Below are 26080 nucleotides of genomic sequence, written 5' to 3'. Positions count from 1 at the left end.
AAGGATTAAAAATATAAAAGTGGAAACATCGTACCCCCCTTCCACGGCACCGAGTGTCACTTCTACAATGTTTACACATTAAACGAAGAACTTAGTCAAAGCAATCAATGAATAATGATGAGAGCTGTCACAAAACAAAGATGAGTCACATCAACAAGATTATGACTCTATAAAAGTTAGATGTCATTATCAAACAACAAAATAAAACAATCATCTCAGCTACGATGACGAAACCGCCAATAAATCATCACCCGATGACGACACTACCATATAAATCATCGTCTGATGACAAACTTTCTCATGCTAGAAGTGTTTAAAAAGGGAGCTCCAACCCGATCAAAGAGTCAGATAGAAAGTCAGAGACAAGACTCAAGAGGTCTCAGGGTCAGAAAGAAAAAGTCAGACAAGAGAGTAGACCAGAAGCAGTAGTGAAAAGTAGTGAGAAGCAGTGAGAGAGAGACATTTAATAGTAAGTTGAATCGATTTAAAAAATTGAATAATTCTTTGAATAAATTCGAAATTGAATAATTTTTTCGAATACTGATTTTTCCCATTTTTCTCAGCGAATTTGCAAGCATCGCCGACAGTTATGCCCCCCAAACGTCAATCAATTGGTCGATCTACATCTCAAGCACGAAAGAAAAAGGCATTACGAGCTTCAGAAACAGACGAGGAACAGAAAGCAAGATTACAAGCCGTTCGAGTACACACTGCTCAAGCCCGTTCTTCTCAAACGAACGAGCAACGAGAATGGAGATTGAAAACCAATCGAGTACACACTGCTCAAGCCCGTTCTTCTCAAACGAACGAGCAACGAGAATGGAGATTGAAAACCAATCGAGTACACACTGCTCAAGCCCGTTCTTCTCAAACGAACGAGCAACGAGAATCGAGATTGGAAACCAATCGAATACACACTGCTCAAGCCCGTTCTTCTCAAACGAACGATCAACGAGAATGGAGATTGAAAACCAATCGAGTACACACTGCTCAAGCCCGTTCTTCTCAAACGAACGAGCAACGAGAATCGAGATTGGAAACCAATCGAATACACACTGCTCAAGCCCGTTCTTCTCAAACGAACGAGCAACGAGAATGGAGATTGAAAACCAATCGAGTACACACTGCTCAAGCCCGTTCTTCTCAAACGAACAAGCAACGAGAATCGAGATTGGAAACCGATCGAGTACGCACTGCTCAAGCCCGCTCGAAGGAAACAATTGACCAACGGGGAGCAAGACTAGGAATGAATCGAGAACGCAATGTTCAATCCAGATGGACACTCCACGCTGATTTGAATCTTGCTGCGTTTAATTACGATGCTGATTATGATTACAGTCTTCATCGAAGTGTCGTTATTGAAAAAATGGACAAATTATGCAAATTTTGCCATGCTTTGAAATTCAAAAATGAAACTCCAGGAATGTGCTGCGCAGGTGGAAAAGTGAAATTGCCAGAATTGCATTTACCACCCGAACCATTATCAACGTTGGTATCAGGTGACACAAGCCAGTCGAAACATTTCTTGGCAAACATACGCAAGTACAATTCATGTTTCCAAATGACATCGTTTGGTGCAACAGAAATCATACGTGACAATTACATGCCAACGTTCAAAGTGCAAGGGCAAATTTATCATCGTACTGGATCACTTCTACCACTGCCGGATGCAGATCACAAATTTCTCCAAATTTATTTCATGGGAGCCACTGATGAACAAGTTGATCAACGTTGTCGATTCAATACCGGCACTAATCGAGAAATTGTTGCTGCATTACAAAATTTATTCGATGAACATAACGAATTAGTTCGACTGTTCAGGACGGCCCTCGAGCGAATGCCAGCTGATGATTATGTAGTTGTCATTAGAGCTGACAAAACACCAGCCGGCCAACACGAAAGACAATACAATGCACCAACAATTAATGAAGTGGCGATCGTCATAGTTGGCGAAGAATTTAACTCACGTGATATAGTTCTTCATCGCAGAGATGGTAATGTTCAGCGAGTCTCCGAAACTCATCGCTCATACGATGCATTGCAATATCCAATTTTATTCTGGCAAGGAGAAGATGGATATCATTTCAATATCAAAATGAGAAATCCACAAACAGATAGGGAGACCAATAAGAAAGTCAGTGCCATGAATTACTATTCTTATCGATTGATGATTCGTGAGAACACAGACAATCACATTTTGAAATGTCGGAAATTATTCCATCAATATGTTGTCGATATGTATGCAAAAATCGAGACTGAACGACTTCTTTTCATTCGACTGAATCAAACCAAGCTGCGCTCTGAAGAATATGTTCATTTACGCGATGCAATTGCTACTGATGGCAATCTCAACGAACTGGGAAAAATGGTCATACTGCCAGCTACATTCACAGGAAGCCCACGGCACATGCATGAATACGCACAAGATGCAATGACTTATGTTCGCGCATACGGCCGTCCAGATTTATTCGTAACATTCACATGCAACCCTACGTGGGAAGAAATTAAAGATCTTCTGTTGCCTGGACAATCGTCTTCGGATCGCCATGACATCATTGCACGTGTGTTCAAACAAAAGTTGAAATCTATGACGGATTTCATTGTCAAACATCATGTTTTTGGAGAGACACGCTGTTGGATGTATTCCATTGAATGGCAGAAAAGAGGATTACCTCATGCACACATTTTGATTTGGCTGATCGACAAAATTACACCAGACAAAATTGATGAAGTCATCTCAGCAGAAATACCAGATGTCAACATTGATCCAGGCTTATTCGAAGTCGTTACCAACAACATGATTCATGGTCCATGCGGCGCGATCAACAACAATTCTCCGTGCATGAAGGATGGAAAATGCACGAAACGCTATCCACGAGACTTACACGCCGAAACTATCACTGGAAATGATGGATATCCACAATATCGTCGACGATCAACTGAAGATGGTGGCAAATTCATCACTCTAAAAGTACGCAACAATGACATTGAAGTCGATAATCGTTGGGTTGTGCCGTATTCACCATTACTCTCAAAGACTTTCAAAGCACACATCAATGTCGAGTATTGTAATTCAGTGAAATCGATCAAATATATTTGCAAATATGTCAACAAAGGAAGTGATATGGCAGTTTTTGGAGTGGGAAATGCATCTGCACCAATCAATGAAATCGATCAATATGAATTGGGACGCTACATTAGTAGCAATGAAGCAGTTTGGCGTATTTTCTCCTTTCCAATTCATGAACGTCATCCAACAGTTGTTCATTTGGCAGTACATCTTGAAAATGGACAGCGTGTGTATTTTACAACGGAAAATGTACATGCAAGAGCATTATCGCCACCGAAAACAATGTTAACTGCGTTCTTCTCATTGTGCACGGATGATTTGTTCGCAAAAACGCTACTTTACTCAGAAGTGCCAAAATACTACACATGGAATGCATCAGCGAAAAAGTTTCAACGTCGTAAACAGGGCAAACCAGTTGAAGGACATACGAATTTATATTCGTCCGACGCGTTAGGCCGTCTGTATACAGTTCATCCAAACAATCAAGAATGTTTTTACTTGCGATTACTGTTAGTTAACGTACGTGGACCGAAATCCTTCCAAGAACTGAGAACAGTAAATGGTGAAGTATGTGCGACCTATCGAGAGGCTTGCCAAGAATTAAATCTTCTTGAAAACGATGCACATTGGGACACAACACTCGCTGATGCATCGAACACTGCTCAACCACAGCAAATACGCACGTTATTTGCGATAATATTGACAACGTGTTTCCCATCCAATCCGAAAGATCTTTGGGAAAAATACAAAGATTGCATGAGTGAAGACATCCTACATCGTTTGCGAGCAACGAATCAGAATCCGGACATGCAATTTACACCACATGTGTATAATGAGGCGTTGGTTTCGATCGAGGATAAATGTTTGGCAATCGCTAACAAGGGATTGGGGCAGTTGGGAATGTGTGCACCGAATCGATCTGTAAATGACGCTTATGATCGTGATTTGCAACGTGAAACACACTTCGATGTCGATGATTTGGGTACATTTGTTGAAACGAATCTCCCAAAGTTGGTTTCAGAACAACGTGTTGTATATGACACAATAATGCAAGCAATTACATATCAAAGGGGCGGATTGTACTTCATAGATGCGCCCGGAGGTACAGGTAAAACTTTTCTCATTTCACTAATTTTGGCAACCGTTCGATCACAGAATAAAATTGCACTGGCAATTGCATCATCTGGAATTGCGGCAACACTATTGGATGGTGGTCGAACAGCGCATTCAGCACTGAAATTGCCATTGAATTTGCAAACCACTGAGACGCCAACATGCAATATCACCAAAAATTCCGGAATGGGCAAAGTTCTCCAAATATGTAAACTTATCATATGGGACGAATGCACAATGGCTCACAAAAAAGCATTGGAAGCGCTTGATCGTACACTGAAAGATTTGAGGGGAAATGACCAGCCCTTCGGGGGAGCACTCATTTTATTGTCTGGTGATTTTCGACAAACTCTGCCAGTTATACCACGTTCAACACCCGCCGATGAACTTAATGCATGCCTCAAATCATCTGTTCTATGGCGACATGTAAAGAAATTGACTTTGAAAACCAATATGCGTGTTGAACTACAAAATGATGTATCCGCCGAACGTTTCGCAAAACAATTGCTGGATATTGGGAATGGGAAGATGGCAATAGACAGAACTACACAATGTATCACATTGCCAACAAACTTTTGTAAGATGACATCAACCAAAGACAAATTGATTCAAAAGGTTTTCCCAAATATCGCACGGAATTACAAAAATCATCAGTGGCTCAGTGCACGTGCTATATTAGCAGCTAAGAACAACGATGTCAATGACATCAACTTCAGCATTCAAAACAGAATACCAGGCGAAGCGACAACGTATAACTCCATCGACACTGTTATGAATCAAGACGAAGTTGTCAATTACCCAACAGAATTCTTGAATTCACTAGATTTGCCAGGAATGCCACCGCATATTTTAACATTGAAAATTGGTGTGCCTATCATTCTTCTTCGAAACATCAATCCACCACAACTTTGCAACGGTACAAGACTTTCGGTGAAAAAGATGATGAACAATGTCATCGAAGCTACAATTTTAAATGGGAAATTCAAGGGGAAAGATGTACTGTTGCCACGTATTCCAATGATCCCAACAGATATGCCATTTGAATTTAAACGTTTGCAGTTTCCGGTGCGAATCGCTTTTGCAATGACCATCAACAAAGCACAGGGACAATCGTTGCAAGTGTGTGGGCTAGATTTGGAGAATCCGTGCTTCTCACATGGACAACTGTATGTGGCCAGCTCACGCGTCGGAAAACCTTCTGATTTATTCGTGTACGCACCAGACAGAAAAACAAAAAATATCGTGTATCCACAAGCACTCCAATAAATAAATAGAATTGAAACGACACTTTGAAATGTTTTCCCGATGAAAATTAATAATAATAATAATAAGTTTCAGTAAAAATAATAAAATGTAAATTGAATTTTATCATAATGAGTTTGCTTGAATTTCCTTTCTCCTGAAATCGCAGCAACGCGCGACGGGTAAGCTAGTAATATATAATTTTGAAAAATAAATCAAGAAATATACTTATTATTATCTTTAATTAGTGATGATTCATTTTAAAACTTTTAAAAGAAAAAATTTATGAATATATTCGATAGTTGTAACTATTTTATTAGCAGAGTTTACAGGATGAAAATGGTAACAAAAATCACATATTTAAAAAATTAATATAATTTCATTTCTCGAGAAAAGAGTATTGATACAAATAATTAAGAATTTCTTTTAGTATTCCAGAGACAAATATCTCTACCCTGGTATGAAAATATTAAACATTTCTCCAGGTAGATATCAAATTCTAAATTAAACATTATTCATAAATAAATACTAAATAGCATTAAAATCTTAATTTCCGATAACGGTACCTGAAAACCTCTTTGTAAAAAAGTAAGAAAGATCAAATGATTGCTATTAATGTTGCCTTTCAGCTAAATTAGTAATAATTCGAATAATTTTTCATTCACGTAACACGTCTCAATTCTTAATATAAATGAATGAAAATTTTAAAGAGTTTTATAACTAAAGTATTATTATCAAATATCCATTAAATGGCATTATTATTGCAATTTATTTCTAGTATTAATTTCAAGACATTATCTCACTTGTTAAAATCTGTAATGACTCAATACATATTGTAGAGGAAAGTAATACAATAAACACGAATTTTTAATTGAAATTTTTTGACTCAAAAATTTATCATCTCGGAATTAGCTTCAAAAAATACTTTTATTTAGCCTATTCTTTCGGAACTAAGTAGCATAATAGGTACAGTACAGCATTAGTGTTACAATTATAGTATAACAGCATACAATATAAAAAATTAAAAATAAAAATTTATTTATAATGCCATTGAAGGCAGTTTTCTATATTATCATATTTTTAAAATCACAGAAGTAAATGTGTTTACTTTCTTGCCGAAATGTGATTTATTAACATTATGTCTTTTAAAAGATTTTCTACTTCATATTGTCAAAACAATCTTCCACAATATAACGATGTGTCAAAATGTTACTTATTGACATTTATATAAATTCTGACATTAACTCTCATAAATCGAAAACGATATTTGTCGAAAATACAACTTCTTTTGAGTTTTTAATTGTGTTTCTTATTAGCTACATTTAGCATTTTTTAGAAAGAAATTCTTTCGAACACATTAAATTAAATTACGTTCCACTGTATTAAATTAATATTAAAATTAATTCCACATTTTAAACATTTATAAATTCTGATTCAATAACCATTGGCAAATTTCCATATTCTATTCGTAATCATTGTCTTATTTAAATTTAAAATTTAAAATATTCGAAGACTATCTAAATAAGCAGTTGCTAGAAAATCCATGTAAAAGTATTACTTATCTTTAAGATTTATTTTAATTAAAAATCGTGTGATTACGATTATAATTTGTATCATAGTGTAAACACAGAAACGTATACAAATATATATTATTGAATTATTTTTGTTATGTAAAATAAATTTTTCAAATTCTGCCTACTTTGTTCAAGGGCTTCCAGTTATCGGTTTATTTGGCATAAACTTCATTCAAATAGTAACATTTATCTAATAAAATTTTTGCTTAACAAGAATTTTTTATACAGTAACTATACCATGCAAAAAATTACTTATCTCATTATTTTGCGTTTTATTTTTGACGTAATGTATTCGCATTTTTCTTTCTTTCAATATATCAATTTTCGATAAGTCTTTAGTGTGTATGATTACATAAAATTAAAGATAATATTAAATTTAATAAAAATAAATAATAATGTTATTCAAAATCGACTAAAATTTTATAAATGCTCATTTGAAAATTCTAAAGATAAAATTAGTTTGTTACGTATATGAAGTGATGCATATATTTTGGTAAGATTTTGATGGAATCTCATCATGATAAATATTTACTCTGAAAATATATTTCTGCAAATCTTACCCAAAGGAACTTTTACAATGTTTTTACGAAGCTTCGACTATGTATAGTACATATAAATATATAAATATATTTTATTTAATTAAATAATACAATCTACGTTTTAATATGGTAATCTTTTCAGAGAAATTAATAAAATAAATGTTTTCAGTATCACATAACTATTTATGTTTGAATATAATTTTTAATTTAAACTAACAATTTATAATGAAATTTTTGTTTGTAGTTTATTTTCTATGGTTATTTTTTGTTTATATAGAACTGAGAAAAAAACATTTACAATGATTGTTTTACTACGTGAAACGGTAACGATTAATGAGATTTTGTAACGTAATTATTTCTCTTTTTTTATGAAAATATAGTGATTATTTATAAAACGAAACTTAAATAATTTTTCTTATCTTATTCGTGAATTTAAACCATTTTCATTGGCATAGATTTCAAAGTTATGTTCGCGAAGACTAGGTGAACATACTTACAGGTGAACATAGCCTAAAATGACACTAGGGTAAAAGATACACTGATTATATTTTAAAAACTCTACAAAATACATTTCAATTTACTATTCTATGATGTTCAGAAGGTGGCAGCAGCGATCATTACAAAGTTTCGACATCACGAACACTCTTTTGTTAAAGAGAAAAGAAAATCAAGAAAATTCTTCCTTTCAATATAATATTGTATGTATTATGCAGTTTTTTGTCATCGTAGACTTAATCCATAAATAATTGAAACGTAATGCTTTCAAATATAAGTAATTTTCTTTATTCTTCAAATCATTCTATCTCTACAAGTTTCGTTATAACTTATTATTATTATTCATTGAGGGTAAAATGAGATATTAGCTGTTTCTGGTGCTTTGACTGAACATTCAAGTTGCAGGCTAATAATGTAACGATATTGGCACTACATTATAATAATTTAGGTCCACAGAAATTCAAGATGAAAAAGACTGCAACTTTCAAAATATTAATGAGAGTGATAATGCTTGCCTCTACTGTGATGACCTTTACAGTCGTTCTAAATTTGAAGAAACATGGCTTAAATGTAAGAATGTTCTTTCTAGACACATAAATGTGCAAGCCTCATAAAGAGAAAAGACCAAATTTATGACATTTATGCAGAAAATTATTCAGGCGCATCGTTTTACCCTAGAAACTAGGATAAAATGAAACAGTTTCATTGTTTTTGAAACACCTGCTACTTTAAAACAGGGCGAATTTTTCAGTTCTTGTTGTTAGTATTATTTATATTAAATATTATTTAGTGTAAGGTTACATATCAATAAATTACTAAGCAGCTTATCTAAGAAAATATTTTTACATGTTTTTTTTAGGATATGTCATTTTAGGTCAAGTTATCCTTCCTATTTGTATTTATTTAACATAATGAAAAAATAAAGCATTCTAATTATGCAAACTGATACAATTCAAATTATTTTGTATTTACAAATATAATTGTTTATTTATTGTGTCGAAAAATGAATGAAATATAATAAATTGTTTCATTTAAATTTTGCAAATGTTTATTTAAACAATATACAAGAAGACATTATAATTTTAATATTTATTATAAGATTTAAATATATTTCAAGAAAATTTTGTTATAGATGTAATTTAAACATTGGCTCTTATCACAAATAAACAATATTAAAAAATACAATATAAAAATATTTACTGAATTTTTTTGCCGCCCTTTAGTTACTGCTTAGTGTTAATTATGTATAATTATTATCATAAACTTTTATCATTTTAATGCTTAATTTTTTTATTTTTAATTTCTTTTAATCATAGGATAAAGATTTTTAAGATAATAAATTATTCCTTATTAGTTTTTAATGGAAAAATCCATTGATTCAGAGTTCATAAATTACATTGCTTACAGGTACGACTATTATAATATAATTAATTTTTTTCACTAAAATTAGATAAAAATAACATTCTTCACATTGATTAATATATATTAGTCAATCGATATAATTTATAAAAGGCCTTACAAAATAGTTTTTATTTTATTTCTATCGCTTACCACTTAAAATTTGAAAATCGATTAAACTTAATCGCTTATTCGGAATTTATATAATTTTAGAAATTAAAATAAGTTATATAACATGTTTTAAATTTAATTGAAAGTAATTCTATTCTAAAAATTATTCATTTATTTTTTCGTAAAATTTCGTAAAACCTGGAAAATATCTTCTACAAGTAATAAATTAATCGGAGTTAACATTAAGCAATTTCTTAAAATAAATAAATTTAGTTATTAGGATAGTTTAATTCATTTATCAGATAAATTGAAGATTGTTTAATATCTTTGGCATTCTGCCAGCATCTCATCTAATGAAGTTTCTTCAGATTATAAGGATAATACGAAAAGAACTTCGTTAACACGTTCTTGTCGGGTCCTGAAAGAAAAACTGTAGTCAAGAATAGGGATGGTGTGCGTGACGAGGACGCTATGATTGTAATAAGCGACAAAACGTGTCGAGGAACGTATTAACTAAATTCCTCTGAGAACGAAATGTTGTATTTTCATCTATATCTAAAATATTAAACCATAGTCTCGTTTTTCTTAATCTCTTTTCGAACTGAAGTAAACATTAATACTATTATTGTCCAGTTTTAATTTTTAAAGCGATAACCAATATAGTAAATAAAATTATTAAATTATTATAGAAATATCAAAAATATTTAAAATTACTATGAAATATTTGATCGTAATTTTAACGATAAAATATAAAAAAATATTTTATGATTAATTATAATTTTTAAATTAAATGATGATTTGGAATACAAATTTTTAAATTTTAAAGAAATTTCTTAAAACGCTATTTTTGGTCTTATAATAATAGTAGAATTGATAAATAAATAAAGAGACTTCCAAAGTTTAATTATATGATTCATTGTATTCGAAAGAATCGTTTAATTTTAAATTATAAATTCGGAAAATACTACGTATTTAAATATAACTTATATTTAATAATGTTATATTTATTAATGATCAAAATAAAATACTGTATTTAAAATTTGTCATTTCTTCCTTTAACATTTTATTTGAATATAGCCTAATACTTACTTTGGAAATACGTTTGGGAGCATTTTAAAATAAATTTAAAATATTTAATATGAATTTTTTTTCCTTCAAATTTATTTATTATATATTAGAAACAATATCTTTAACTTATAATAATGCATTAAAAATCTTACCATTACATTTAACACGTATAAATAATTTTTAATAAAATATTAAACCTTGTTGAAATAATCAAAAAATACATATATAATATATGTAGTTTTACATTTAATTTGAAATTCTATTTATACATAAATAATTTGATTTATAAATTCTGTAAGCCAATTGTGCACTGTTAAACGGAAAAGATATTTTTAAAAAGTAGCTCGTATAAAAATTATTTTAAACTTACGCACTTTTATGTTAAAACACCGGGAAAAAAAAGATTTAAAGAAATAGTAATTAAGAGTAGACTACTTCATACATTTCTTTCTATCGTATGCTATTAATTCAAAAGAGATTGTGAAATTATATTCCGCATGACAATATAATAGATCATAAAGATTAAATAATAAATTCTGACAGAAACAGTAAATGAATATTCATTAAATAAAATTTTCTCGCATTCTTAATGACTTTCATATATTTAAAAGTCAATATAGTGCGTTAAAGTAAGGGACAGAATACATAAAATTTCACAGAGCATTGAATAAAAACACATTCGTTATTTGTTTCAATGTAGATGTATGCGTTAGTCATTTATATGAAAAAAGTCTAATCGGGAAACAGTTGATTTCGTGATGGGAAGAAGGATTATTATAATGTGAATGGGAGAAATAATGTAGGCAAATTATACTACGATTAACATAGAAGATAGAAGTCTAGAAACCATAAAATAAACTAATAATATTGTATTATAACAGATATACCGTTAATTATAATTAATAATTGAGATTAAATATAATATTCGAATTAAAGTCACTCTACTTGATAGATAATTAATTTTAGTTAGTTACTTTATTAACTTAATAAATCACATCTTTATTTTCCTTTAACATTTTTCATTGCATTCAGTCTTTACAAATGTGTATTTTCATAACTTAAAATAAGGAATTCTTATAATTCAAATATCAACGATAAAACTTCATTTTATTGATGATATCTTTATACAGAATAAGAAACAGTACACTCTCCTTAACTACGAAGTTTTATCAAATTAAAATATTAACTAATTTATTCATAATTTAGTTATTTTATATGTTAATATCATAGAAACGAGTTTAATTTTAGATTTAGTTATATCTATATAATAATAATTTATATTTAAATATAATTATCAAATTTTTGAAAAATAAATAGATTCTAATTCTTTAAAATTTAATCATTTTAAGCCAATCTACAAATTGAAATTATTAAAAATATATTTGTGTAATTCTTAGTTTCTTATTGAGATCAATATTATTATTAAAATCAAAATATTTCATAACAAAGAATTATAGACATATAAAATAGATCCTCTATATAATACCATTCGCTTTATTGTATTACATTCCTAAATCTAAACAAATGCCTAAGGTATAATATCGATACATATTGGGTATTATTGGGCTAAACAATGTAATTATTAGCTGGAATCACTTTATTGATCAATAACGTTTTTAAAAAATAATAAATATTGCTGCAGTTTTCTTTTAATCATTTCAATATCAAATTTTATTCTAAGAACTCAATCGATATGAAATAGTTTGTATTAAAATATCATTTAAATCTTAAAAAAATTGAATTTGTAAAAAACATTTTGTACATAGGCTACTCGATGTGTTACTAAACATTATAATGTTCATTAAGACATCGCTTCTGAACATTTATAATTTTAATATTTATTTCTTATTTGAATATTCATAAATATTATAACTCTTAAAACATTATAATTTAATTTTTTAAAGATAATATTACATAAATGCGCAGTGAAAATTTACGTAAATTTTTATAAGATAGGTATAAAAATATATAGTGTTTAACTTATTTTAATGTAGTATAAATTTTTAAAAGTTATACTTTTTACACACTACTTGAGAGTTAATTTTAATTAATTTATTTTTGCCATGTATTTTATTTGTGATTTTATAAATTTTTTATAAAAATAATGCATCGACCGGATTTTTGAAGGAAAAAAAAAAATAGTGTTAAAAGACTAGAAACCCAAATATACTAGAAATTTGGTAGAAAATCGAATTTGTTTACTAAGAATAATTTAATTGTGTCATTTAAAAAACAGTTTTAATTCACGAAAACGTATTTGAAAGAAAATGAAGCGTAGTCGAACAAGAGGGATAAGAAATTGAGGTAAATGTAATGTTATTTATTTAAACGTTTTATAAAAATATTGTCGCCAGATGTCGTTGTTATGCAAATATAATAAAGAACCCCGACCACGAAGTAACCTGCTGCTTAAAGCACGCCAATAACCCTCTTAAACCAGCTTCTCCTAATAAGGTCGTAACCTAGTTTTCTTATGAAGAATACAACATTTGTAACTTTACACATTTCTGATAGAAACACGCTTACAAATGGCGAGGGGGAAACTCGATCTTATGTTGATACAACAGCCAAGGGATAGATTAATATCTCTTTGGAGTTTCTAAAATAGGTCTAACTTTTCTGTTGGTGAAAGGCAAGAGCAGAACAGGTTCTGACAGCTGACGTCACGGGGAGAGCGCTCTCCTGCAGTGTGCGACCAGTCACACTCAGTCACTCCTGTTTGTGCCGTTACCCGATCGTCATCTGCCAACTCTCCGCGTGTAGCACTCAACTGTCGAAATTCCTGTTGATTCCTCCAAACTTATAATACATGCTAGACAGAATAGACTTTTATGGCCGTCCAAATAAGCAGATTTGTCGTAATTATGGACTGCCGTGATATTGTCAAAACGTCCCATTCCGAATTTAAATGGATTCTGATGTTTATTATTGTTGTGAGGACATGTGCGGAGCAAGGAGAAATCCCCTGCACGCTCAAGTGTAAATGTGAAGAACAAGAGGATTCCTTTCAAGTGGATTGCTCCAACCAGAGTTTGACGAAAGTACCTGCTGGATTAAGTCCATCGACAATATCACTGTAAGTATCATTTTCTTTAATTATAGTAAAACTAATCGAAGAGTTTAACATAGTAAAAATCAGGAAAGAACTTTGGTATTACCGTAATTAATATAATTGTTTGGAAAGGAGAGGAGAAAATGCATAAAACCCTATGAACAGATACGTTTATAAGGATGTCTTGTATTTTGTTTGTAATAAGGAAGACTGTTTTTGTGGGATATCCTCATCACTTACTTTGATAAAATGATCGGGTTCATTTGCCGAAATTATGGTTTGACCCATTCAGATCATAAATATCCTTGATTAGGATCCTTCCCTTCGTCTACACTCCCACGGTAAGGTGACCCTGGTTCGTTGACTTTATTAGCTATCGGAATTTGAATAAGCAGTTGTAACCTAATTGGAATTTCTTTTCCATTTATTCGATACCTTATAACGATCATCGTAAATTTATTAAATAAGTACTTAATTGTCTGTATTTATGTCTTGCAGTATATATTATAATATTTAATAATCTATTAAAAACTTATTTGAAATTAAACGTCGTAAATTAATAATAAAATCTGGAATATTATTAAATCTAAAGGAATAAATCTAAAATAAATTGATATTTTATAAATATCTTTAAAGATTAAAAGTTGTTTTATTAATTTTAATATTTCTTTTATATAAAATAAATCATTTAATTAGTACTGATTAATTATTTCTTTTACAAAACTACTAAATTTTATATCAATCAAATAACTCGCATTAAAGTTCCTTAAATGACTGAAAATTATTTAATATTGTTCGAAATTGAAATTGTTACATATCATACAAAACTTCTCACTGCTCTGAATATAGAACTTTATAAAGTTATCGAGAAAATATCTTTAAAAAATTATAAATTATAATTAACATAATAACAATCAATTTAAATTACATTAAATATTTATTTAATATCTTTAACACAGTTTTTTGATAAATTAAACATAACTTATATAATACCTTATGGTAAAAAATGTATTTAATACATTAGAGAAAATGAGAAGATAATCTGATAAACCATTACACTTTACTTAATTTCTGCATTTATTTCATAATTTTAAGTTAATAACAGATTTTAAAATATCAATATTGCATTATATACTTTAAAATAATATTTCTTATATAATATTTAGATTTAGGAACCTCGTTAAAGTTTTATGAACAGTAAATGTTGACATAAATCAATAAAAAATATTACATGAACTATAATAAATTTATGATTAAGTCTCGGCATATTTAAATTCGCTATTGCACGTATGTAATTATTATGTCTATAATTCTTATTTACTTAATTTTCTGAATCACTCTCTTAAAGATACCAGTGATTAATATTAGGGAAATAACACTGTATATTTTATTTAATATCGTATCTAGTTCTCAATTATAACTGACATTATACCAAGAATAATTTATAACAATAAAAATTTAAAATAAACATCGGTTTAATAAATCAATTTTAATGGACAGAATAGTTATTTATTTTTCAAATCTTCCTGTCTGTCGAGAGTAAATCGAAAAATTTGTCAACTTTTAATTAACTTATCAAAACAAACAATATTATAAATTGTTTGATTTACCTTATAGGTAATTTTTCGGTTATCTAATTACGTTATTACGTAAGTGATCAAAATGCCCGACTCAGCGGAAAAATCAATTCTCGAATAGCTTTCGTCTATAAAAGTATTAGATTGATTGATCATGTTACAAAAAATCACTGAAAATAAAAGAAAAAAAAATACAAAATTTTATGAATAGTACTATAAAAATGTCATAGGCCATTATAATATGATACAGATGCAATTTAGTTTCAAGTCCGGATGAAAAAAAGAACATTTATCTGTCAACGAAACAATTCCTAAATACAGTATTTTTATAAAAGAATAGAAATAATTCATTTCGTAATATAAAATACGGCTTTCATTCATATTATAGCAAACTTCTTCTTGACAGTAAAAGCCAATATTTATCTTCAGTAACGTTTCGCTAGAGTCATTGATAATAATTCACTATATATTCCGTAATCTTGAACTTTTATTCAATATTGTTATAAATAATGAAATGACAGAAATATTATCTGATAATTAATGTCATTTCATCATATTTTTCCACAATGTGATGTCTTTCTTCTATCGTTTACGTTATCAAAATACATTAAGGTCTTTTTCATGTCAGATAGTTGGCGATATCTGTACTTGATATCACTTTTAATGCTTGTAATATTTTCTTGCAGATAATTTAGCACTAAGTTCTCTTTCCTTCCTAATATTATTTTGTATATTTGACAAGGTAAAACCGATTTTACTTCCTCGAATATAAATTAGAAGTTTTTAAATTCGATATACTTATAGCTAATATCTTAAATCCATCTTAATAAACGTTTTTAAAATAATTTTAGGGCGCTCTTATTTCATTTACATTTATATTCATAATTGTGACATTAGTTGTCTTAATTATGTAATATTAAAACTTTTTTCATTACAAATTATATATGTATCAAACTATTTTTTTTCTTTTATATTTGCAAAAATATAAATGTAGTTTTAAAGAATTCACAAAGAAAATATATTTAAAAATACTGTAAAATTTTCTTGCGTGTTCATATAGAATTATTAAGCAAATTATTAAAGTAATAAGAAATTGTTGTTTTAGTCCGAACATTTTGAAAATTTTACATGTTATTAGCGCTATAAATATAGTGATTAATTTCAAAAATTAATGATTTATCCTCTTCCTTCATTGATTATAAAACTTTTATCCTCAGTGACAAGGAAACACTTTTTCTTTCGTTTTTTTTCAAACCAGATGTTAATATATTATCAATTTTCATTAGCAAAATTTGTAAAATCTACAAAATATTAAAAAATTTTATATCATTCAGCTAATTTTTATTTTTCTGCTTAAGTAAATTAATAAAGAAAATTGAAGTAATAATTTTAATTAAATATGATATTGTTTTCAATAAAAAACTGCAGAGGATAATTTAATTGTAATTTTTATCTTTTTAAACATTATCATCTTAATTCTGCCACAGTGCAATGTAAAAAAATTTTAACGATCGCATTTTAAATCTCTTTCGAAATAATATTAATAATAAATTATTTAAAGTATACATTGAATGTTTAATATTAGCTTAATATATCCTTATTTTATATAACCATATATTTATTTAATTATTTATTATTAAAATCTTACTTTTGAGCTTCGGAAAAATTTTATATTTGTACTTATATACTTTTTGTATCTTACAATAATTAATGGATTTATAGTTATTATTTGAACATGCTTTGTTCAGGTTCCTGAAAGATATAATTTTATAAGGATGTATTGAAAATAAGAATAATTCTTTTAAAAATAAATAATTTATACTTTCATTCAAAATTATAAATTGTATATCATGTGTATATGTTATGCATATTTTATAAAAAGTGTAAATAATTTGTATAAAATATATTTATTATAATTCTTAATAAAATGCACATTTAAAAATATTTTATTTAGTGAAACTATTAAAAAATATTTTGTGCTTAACAATTTATTGGTGTATTTATACATTCGAAAGACTATTTATTAATATATATACATCTATTTATATTTATAATCTCAAGAGTCAAAAAACGAATGTCAAATAATCAAATAATAACAGCATTTTGTATCATATATTAAATATTCTAAATTAACGAGGAAAAAATAAAATAAAAAATATTCATATACAACCAAATATTTAATATAAGATATACTTAAAACACCGGGTGCTTGAAGTAATGTTAACACTATTTGTGGATAGTGCTAACATTTGACTCTTGAAATTGATTTTTTGACTCTTGAAATTGTGAACAGACATTTGTTATCATATTACAGCGCATTATCCGTTTAACTTCCATTAAAAATCCTAGTTTATTTAAGTGTTAACTTTTTTCTCTAGTTACCCTCTATAACATGTAAATTTCTAAGTGATTTACTGAATAATTTTAATATATATTTAAATTAATACAACATTACTTAATGATTTCTTATTTGTTTTATAATCCATTTATGTTAATAGTATGTAATGTTTCCTCAGTTTCAAACGATAATTAATTCTATTAAAAATTAACATTTTAATCGTTTAAAAAATCAATCTCTGAATAAAATACCTTTAATATAAATTACTTAATAAATCCCTGTATTCTATTAATATTTTTAATAGAATATCCATAAGTTTAATGGTTTTATTAGAAAATAAGCAAAAACAAGTATTAAATGCATCTATAGTTTCATAACTTTTTTAAAAGAAATAATTTACTTTGAAAGATGATTATAGTTTCAAAAATGTTATCATTAGCTAATTATTCCTTCTTAGTGTTCTTTTATCTGGTTTTTATTCATACTGCCTATGCACTAACAATAAACATAAGCCATTATTAATTAAAAACGATAAGTTTATCTACATCAATTAAGGATATTTACATTAAATAATGCCGTAGTTTAAAATTTTTCTTAGAGTGTATCGTAAAATTTAATTAATATATTCATTGTTAAAGATTTATATTAATTGCTGCTTATAAAGATTATTTTTTTACTGTTATTAACTTGACAATTAAATAAATGATATTTGTCGAAATCAAACACTTCCATTTCATTATCATATAAAAGTTTACTTTATATCAATCAATAAAATTAATTATTACTAATAAAATCTTATGGTTATTCATGTTTAAATTAATAATAACTAAAGTTTAATGGCTAATACTTTTAATAAATTGCATCATTAAATTTTTACTGCGTTTGCAATTATTAGGAAATTATATATAACTTTATTGTTTTATCGATAATTTTCTTTCTGAAACTATGACTCGAAAGTAATTATCTGATATTTAATTTAATGGAATTCTAAGGTATAAGTTAGCTATCAATTTTAATCACTATAAGTATTAAATTTTATTGATATCTGTGATTTAATTTACGTAAATAATCCTTTATTACTTAAGAATAACACTCTTAATGTGTATTTATCATAACTTTGTAAATTCTTTTAGAAACAATTAAATTTATTTTCCTATAATCTACTAATTTAAAACCTTATTTCGAAACATGATTAATTGACTCAATTAACTAAATAAAATTTAAAAAATCCATTTATAATTTTAAAATAAATTAAAAGTAATTTTTCTAGAATCTAAAATTGTGTGCTTAGGATATTCCGATAAAATCAATACATTTCTAGTTAAAAATAAAAATTATTTTTTCCAATTATGATAATTTCTAAACTTTTTCCGATTTCAAAGACTTTAATTGTTCACTTTAATGTATATTTTAATATCATTTCCTTGTTTCTTTTAAAATAATTATCTGCCTTAAATATGAAATTATTTTATTTTTGTCTTAAATAAATATTTCTAAATATATTTATTAAATGAGGAAGAAATTTCAACCCAATCATTTTTAGATTAACTTAATAATCCTTAAGATAATTTTTTAAAATTTTATACTGTAATCCTATCTATAATATAATACTATATATTTAAATAATTTAGAAATATATAAATTACGTATCTGGTAGAAGAAAAAAATAAAAATCAAACTTTAACATGAAATCAAAGCTGATTCTCTCGATTTAAAAATTTAATTTAGAATGCATTTCGGAAATGTAATTTTTCATATATTTATCCATTTTATTTATTTACGATACTCTGTAAGAGATCAGTTGAATTTCATTAGCGCAATTTCATTCAATATACTCATTATTATTACAATTTAAAATATATGGAAATTGCCAAGTTAGAAAAGAGTCTTTAAATCATATTTATGTAATTTTGTTTTTATTTTAGCAAATGATATTGTTTTCTCAAATTAAATTTTATAATGATGAATGAAATAATAAAATATAAATTATTGACGTACTTTATTATAATTAAAAAATCTTTAAAATCAAAATTCTTGGAATAAACTTAATAAGAAAAAAAATATTCTGAAAAAATTCAATCTGCACGATAGCTATTATTATTGTTATTATTGTTATTTTCTTAACAATGTAGTTTAATGTTTAATCAAAAAATTGCTATATATTTCTTTACTATTTGTTTAATCCTGTGTTCCTTTAATCATATCACACATTGAATATCGTATGTTAATCATTATGAATCGTTTCCTGTACAAATATTATAAAATGTTTTAAATCCATTAAACAATTTTAATGCATTCAAAACATTTTACAATACTTTTATTTTTTTAAAACAAATAATTCAACTTTTTTCAAAAAGTTTAAAAAGAACTATTGTCATTATTATTATTATTATTATTAGATATAAACTTCTTGAAAATTATGATGTAAAATGATCTATATATAATCAAATTTTTTCTCATTTTTTTATTTTTAATTGGAACTATTCCAAGATAAAATAACTGATAATGTTAATAATTTATACATACGGAAAGCAAAAGAAAAAAATGTGTCTTTAGAATAACTATTGTAACTCAACATATGTTTAAACCAGTTAGACAAAAGAAGGTTATTGACATCAAATTGCAGGTATGAATACAATTTTAATATTTTATACGTATCATTTTTTGCACCTGCAAATTTTTAGCTGTTTCTTGCAGTTTAATGAAATGTGGAATCTAAATGTTTTAATTAATTTGATAATGTGAAATATATATATATATATTTGATGCGTTGTTATTTATTATTTTACAGTTTAATATTTTTTAAAAGTTTACTATTTATAGCGAGGGTGCACAACTTAAGTGTTGCCTTGGGCGGCATTAACTTAGATTGTTTTTAACGGGCTGCAGTTTACAGCTAAAATCTATTCATTTGGTCAGTAAATTTGTGTTAAATCAAACTATATGAAACTGTTAAACCCAAATACATTGGGTTCCGATTAAAATAATGCATTTGTGAACATTTGACTAGGCCAGTTAACATAATGATTTTTATCAAAATCAAGTGGTCCTGATTTCAGTAAAAATATTTTTGTATTAATACTATAATGTCAATATAATTCGAGGCAGAAGTACACTAGGCAGGTGCAACAGATGCACAGACACAAGGTCCGGGACGAACGGGGCCTCGAAATGGAACTGATAAAAAAAATTATCCAATATACTGTAATATTTTCGTGTATAAGTACATGTGAATGATCTCGTAAATTTCTTGTTTACACAAAATTTATTTATAAACAAGTTCTTTTATCATATTTGTTTTAGTATTATTAGTTCTTCCTCCCAAAAATTAAGAGGCGCAAAAATAAAAAATAACACAGGACAGATGAAATCTTAGTTACGACACTAGGTATAAGTACACTACTGATGTGTAGTAGACTGATATTAATTTCACTATGAAGAGTGTAGATAAATAATTATAATCAATTTATTTAACCTATATATTTTCAAAACTTCAAATAAAAACGTTCAGTTTTAAAAAATGAAGTATTTAATGAATTGGTTATATTTCATATGTCGTCTCTCGTGATTAAAACAATATAAATCAATCGCATTAATTAAAAACGAGAAAAAATATTAGCAATGTTTAATTTAGTAGAATATTTAGAGATAAGTACACATCGTAAAATACACTTAATATTTTAATTTTATACAAATTATAAGTTAATATACGTTATTTAATCGTTACTAACAATTATTATTATTATTATTATTATTATTATTTTAATTGGGTGAGTCGTTTGTAATAATCTGTTTTTACACCAATATTGATATTTTCGGTTTTACCACGATTCAGCAATATTACTGAATCGTGGTAATTCAAAATGATAATTGACATAGATGGAATAATTAATTTTATTATCTCTACACCACAAAATGTTTTATGTAATTAACAAACGAATTGATACCAAATATATTTTTGTGTATTTAATTTTTTTCTCTTTTACGAAAAACAAATAACAATTTTATATTTATCCCACTTAAGATCAGATTAATTTAATATTTGTTTTTGAAATTTCCAAATGGATATAATCTGATTTTAAGTGAAAATATATATGGTCGAAAAGTATAATTTCTCTAAGTAAAACCTTTTCTTATTTTCTAATGTGCACTGTATTCAAGTAAGCATAGTTAGTATCCAAATAAAGAATAAAAATACTATAAATTATATTAACTGTATAATAATTTTTATTTAAATTAGAAATTAATGAGGTCAGATAATTAATTCTCTTAAATAAAATTCTATCTATTGTAAAATATCCTCTTTCCTTGTAAGAGTAAAGTAAATACAAAAATTATATTAAAAAATTCGATAATAACTTTAAGGAAAAAACTGATACCTTTAATTTAATTTTGCGAAACTGCTTAATCAAATTGTTTCCAATTCAAATTGTTAAAATATTTTCTTCCTTCTTAATCTCGCATTTCTTTTATACATAATATTTCGGTTTTTCTGTATTTATTAGAGTACTGTTTTTACTTATAATTTATTTTAGAAATTATTAATGAAATGCCATTATCATACTGTAAAAAATGTAAAAAATCAATAAAAATATTATCATTAGAACTGGAGTCAAAGATTAAGTTTGGATCATTAATGAAAATGCTAAATAATATAGGATTCTGTCAGTTTCCTTGGGGAAAATCTTTACTTAATGAAATCGGAGATGTTCCAGAATCTTTTCTATTAAAACATCCAATTTAGGAAACTCAGTTCTAATCACATTTGAAATTTATAAATGTAATAAAAATTAAAATTACTCAATTACTGGAAAATAAATTCGTGTCTTTTTTGAATAACTATAATTCACATAATTATAATTTCACAAATCTCTATGTTCAATAGTTGCCATTACAATAAGAAAGTCAATTAAAAGTTTAATCTTCTTGCTAAAATAAAAATGAAAGTTTTCTTAATGTGAATAACAAAGCTATTAGTCGAAAATTTTCCGGGTTTATAGGATCTTGTTTCTTAGAAATCACGATAAATAATATTTTTTCTGATCATTAGGGATAAAACCTTGTTCCATAATCTCGTTGAAGAATGCATTTAATCTTTCAACAAAATAATTTGGAACGTTCTTAAGTAAAGTAAGATAAATAAAACCAATCTCAAGAAATGTCTTAAGTTTTTCCAATAGCATAATTGATTTTCTTTGTGATATGGAGTTTTTTGGTTTTAAGGTTAGATCGTGTGAATAATAATAAAACTTATCGATCTGTTTAACTTCACGATAGCTTTAGAATGTTCTATCATAGTTAATATAGGTTATAAATTATGAAACTATAATATAAACTAATTAAATCATTTTAAAGAAAATGCTGCTTTGAGTTAGAAATTCATTTTGATACTTGTAAATGATTTTTACAAATATTTCCGTTTACTAATTTTGGGTTATGAATGCGCTTTATGTATTATTACTGTGAGTAGAATAGATTATGTTAACGTTTTCAACGCTTGAGAAGTTAAAATATTTATTTTCTAAAAATTGAAATATTCGCTTCGGTTCCGAAGATTTTGCATTTGTAACAATAAGCAATTATTGATCTTTCAGGATATAAAAAAATTAATGCATATTTATTTATTTTTTCGTTTCAGGTAGCTTTATAACATTAATTTTCATTTCATTATTACTTAAATAAATATTAATAATTTGTGTTTAGATAGGTTAAGAAAATGTTATCAAAGCATCTTAATATGTTTAGTATAAAACAAATGCTCAGTATCATATTTAAATATAGTTTAATAAGAATGCTCATTCGTATCTTTAAATTAATAAAATTTGTTAAGGGGATTTGCGAAAGTGTATAATTATTTACACCCGTGTTTTCAACGGCCAGTCTGCACATTGGCACTGGTCCGTGGAAAATTTTTAACGGTCAGAAAATTATAACTAAAATACCGTTTGATTAAATCAAAGTTTTGATGGAAAGACAGTAAATAAATAAATATTTTTTTATGTTAATGAACAAAGAAATCGCTTATCAATTAATATTGTAGTTGTATAACTATCTACTTAAAAATTTTATTATTTATTTTCTTATTAAGACGTTTTATCAAAAAGGATTGTGCAGTACCCTCTTATCTTTATTAAAAACTATACTATTAAATTTATTTTGATAATTAAAGACTGCATATAAAAAATACATTACTTTTTTATACCGGGTTTTGGTAGAAACTTTGCAAAATTTACCGATCCGGATACGTGTAGGGGTCAAAACCATTGATTCTTTCTTTAGACTTATTTTAATATATTTATTGTATATTTCTAATATTGGAACTGAGTTTGTGGAAAATAAAGTTTATATACTTAATAATGTCTTATCGCTGACCGAGAATCACTTTGTTCTCTCTACATTTTTGCATGTTTTGCGATCTTAATATTATATTTCTTCAATCCTCACTTCCATCTTCATTAAAGTTTATTTTGCTTATTTTTGACGACGCTAGAGCAAGAATAATTTGTTCTAAATCTATTCTCTTAAACTTACAAACTCAATTTCTCAAAACTTGCAGAAGTGAAGATAGAACAAAGTGGTTGTCGGCCAGCGATACGTAGATATACTGTAGAATATGATATTAAAGACTATGTAGGGTTATATTTCTTTTAAAATATTCTTTTTTATCAGATAGGCCTACATCTTGATGCTGCTGAGCAATTCTTTTGACTTGTTTCTAAACTTAGCATTGGTCATTTTTATAAAATTTGACATTGAAGTTTATTTTTTAACGATGTTTGTTTCAATTTTAAGTTCAGTTTCTATTCCGTATTTACAATTATTAAATTTTATAATAAACCTATGGGTAATATTCAGTTTTCAACGGATCTCAATTAAGAAAATATTCGTAATCCGATTAAAGATGAAATGTAAATGTTAAATTAAACGTTTAAGAAAATGGTCAAAGGAGAACGTATATTATATACTTAAATATAAATCTTTGATAAAATCATCAGCACACTTAAATTTTTGTCTCCATAAACCATTACTTTGCATTTTAAAACACTAATTTATTAAAGTAGGATGACATATCAACCACATCTCTTTCAATGAGAGGGCTTAATGGATTTTGACTGCCGTTACAATGAACATAAGCGGACAGTTACGTAGATTTCTATCTCGTATATTTTCGAGAATGGACCTAATTGTGCTAAGCAACGAGAAGTTATTTTCGGTACTTGATTCGTTTTTATTTTTTATAATTTCTCTTTATACTTTGTTCAATACAAAATCGAAAATTATAAGTGCTCTACGACGATATTCTCAATTTTAGTATAACGTTTTCATTTTTATTAATACTGTTTTTTAATTTTTTTTAGCAAAATATCATACAAATATTTTAGCATTATTGTATTGTCTTTTCAATTTTTTATTTACTTAAGACAACATTCACTATTAAATTTATTAAATTTAACTTTTTAAGTATTAGAAGAAAGTGAATTTTATTCCAGATTAATTTGTATTGATTAAAAAGTAAAAATTATTTCGTTTAAAGTATTAATATAAAATAAACTACTTTATATAAAATAAATTGTATCAAATATGAAATAAATTTAATAATATTAAAGGTTTTATTTTTATTTATAATTTATATAAAAATAAAGAATGCTTCCTAATTATCAAGTAGTTCCTTTTCTTATATAGGTTATGCTATTATTTTTAGTTACTCGAAAAAGGATATGATAATAGTTGACTTTATTAATAATAAATTATACCTTATCTACAAAATTAATTTTGAATTTTGGTTATATGTTTTTTTATTTACATTCGCACGATAAAATTATATATTTTGTTTCCTTTCAAATTAAGAAAAAAAAATTAAAATTAGAATGTAACTTGTTAAATATAACTTATATGTATTTGAAATGAAGTCATTTTAAAAAGAGAGAAACTTTTTAATGAGAATCTTTTCGAGTTAAAAGAGTATTTCAAAAATTCATTAAAAAAATAAATTCTTAAAAATATTCAAATTGTAAAGGCGGCTTTCGTCACATTTCAATTATAAGAGTTTGGTAAACTTTAAAAATAAGTTCCTATATTAAGGAACGAAGTATCTAAAATGAAAATTGATTAAAACTATGGACTTCATCAGTAGCCTACAAATGAAGATCTGCTGTGAGTTGGTAAAATTTTCCACATTTTAGGAATCTCTTTCTCAATATAAGAACTAATTTTTAAAGTTAATTAATTTTCTATACTTAAAATTTTAATTAAATCAAAATTATGAATCAAAATATAAAATATTTATTCAATAAATAAACCATTTTATTTTTGTTATTTCTCTTTAAATGTGGAATGTAGAAGATTGGAATAAAAATTTACAAATTTTTATTCCAATCTTCTATAATTACTATATCGATAGCAACACAAAAAACAATGTGTAAATTCTATATTTTTATGAATTAATATATTTTATGTAAGATTATTTAGATATTTAATATAATTCATTGACTTTTTAAATATG

The 26080-nt window shown here is 26.7% G+C and overlaps 2 protein-coding genes across 3 annotated transcripts in view; both read left to right on the top strand.

The window, feature by feature from the left end:
• The first annotated feature begins 589 nt into the window (after positions 1-589).
• LOC136983219 (uncharacterized) lies at positions 590-5449 on the top strand. The gene has a single exon (XM_067279904.1). The coding sequence runs from the start codon at positions 590-592 to the stop codon at positions 5447-5449; it is 4860 nt and encodes a 1619-aa protein (XP_067136005.1).
• A 7652-nt stretch (positions 5450-13101) lies between these two features.
• The window catches only part of LOC136983201 (leucine-rich repeat-containing G-protein coupled receptor 5-like), a 119636-nt gene continuing 106657 nt past the window's right edge, over positions 13102-26080 (top strand). For both annotated transcript variants that reach the window (XM_067279888.1, XM_067279887.1), the window contains exon 1: positions 13102-13686. In XM_067279888.1, the coding sequence (XP_067135989.1) occupies positions 13442-13686 (245 nt within the window). In that variant the 5' untranslated portion in view covers positions 13102-13441. The remainder of the gene's footprint in view (positions 13687-26080) is intronic.

The sequence above is a fragment of the Centruroides vittatus genome, unplaced genomic scaffold (genome assembly GCF_030686945.1).
Source record: "Centruroides vittatus isolate TY-2023 unplaced genomic scaffold, ASM3068694v2 contig_878, whole genome shotgun sequence".
Lineage (NCBI taxonomy): Eukaryota > Metazoa > Arthropoda > Arachnida > Scorpiones > Buthidae > Centruroides > Centruroides vittatus.
This window is presented reverse-complemented; position numbering and strand designations above follow the sequence as displayed.

Coding starts and splice junctions, on each gene's coding strand:
- LOC136983219 (XM_067279904.1), top strand. CDS start 590: ATGCCCCCCAAACGTCAATCAATTGGTCGATCTACATCTCAAGCACGA.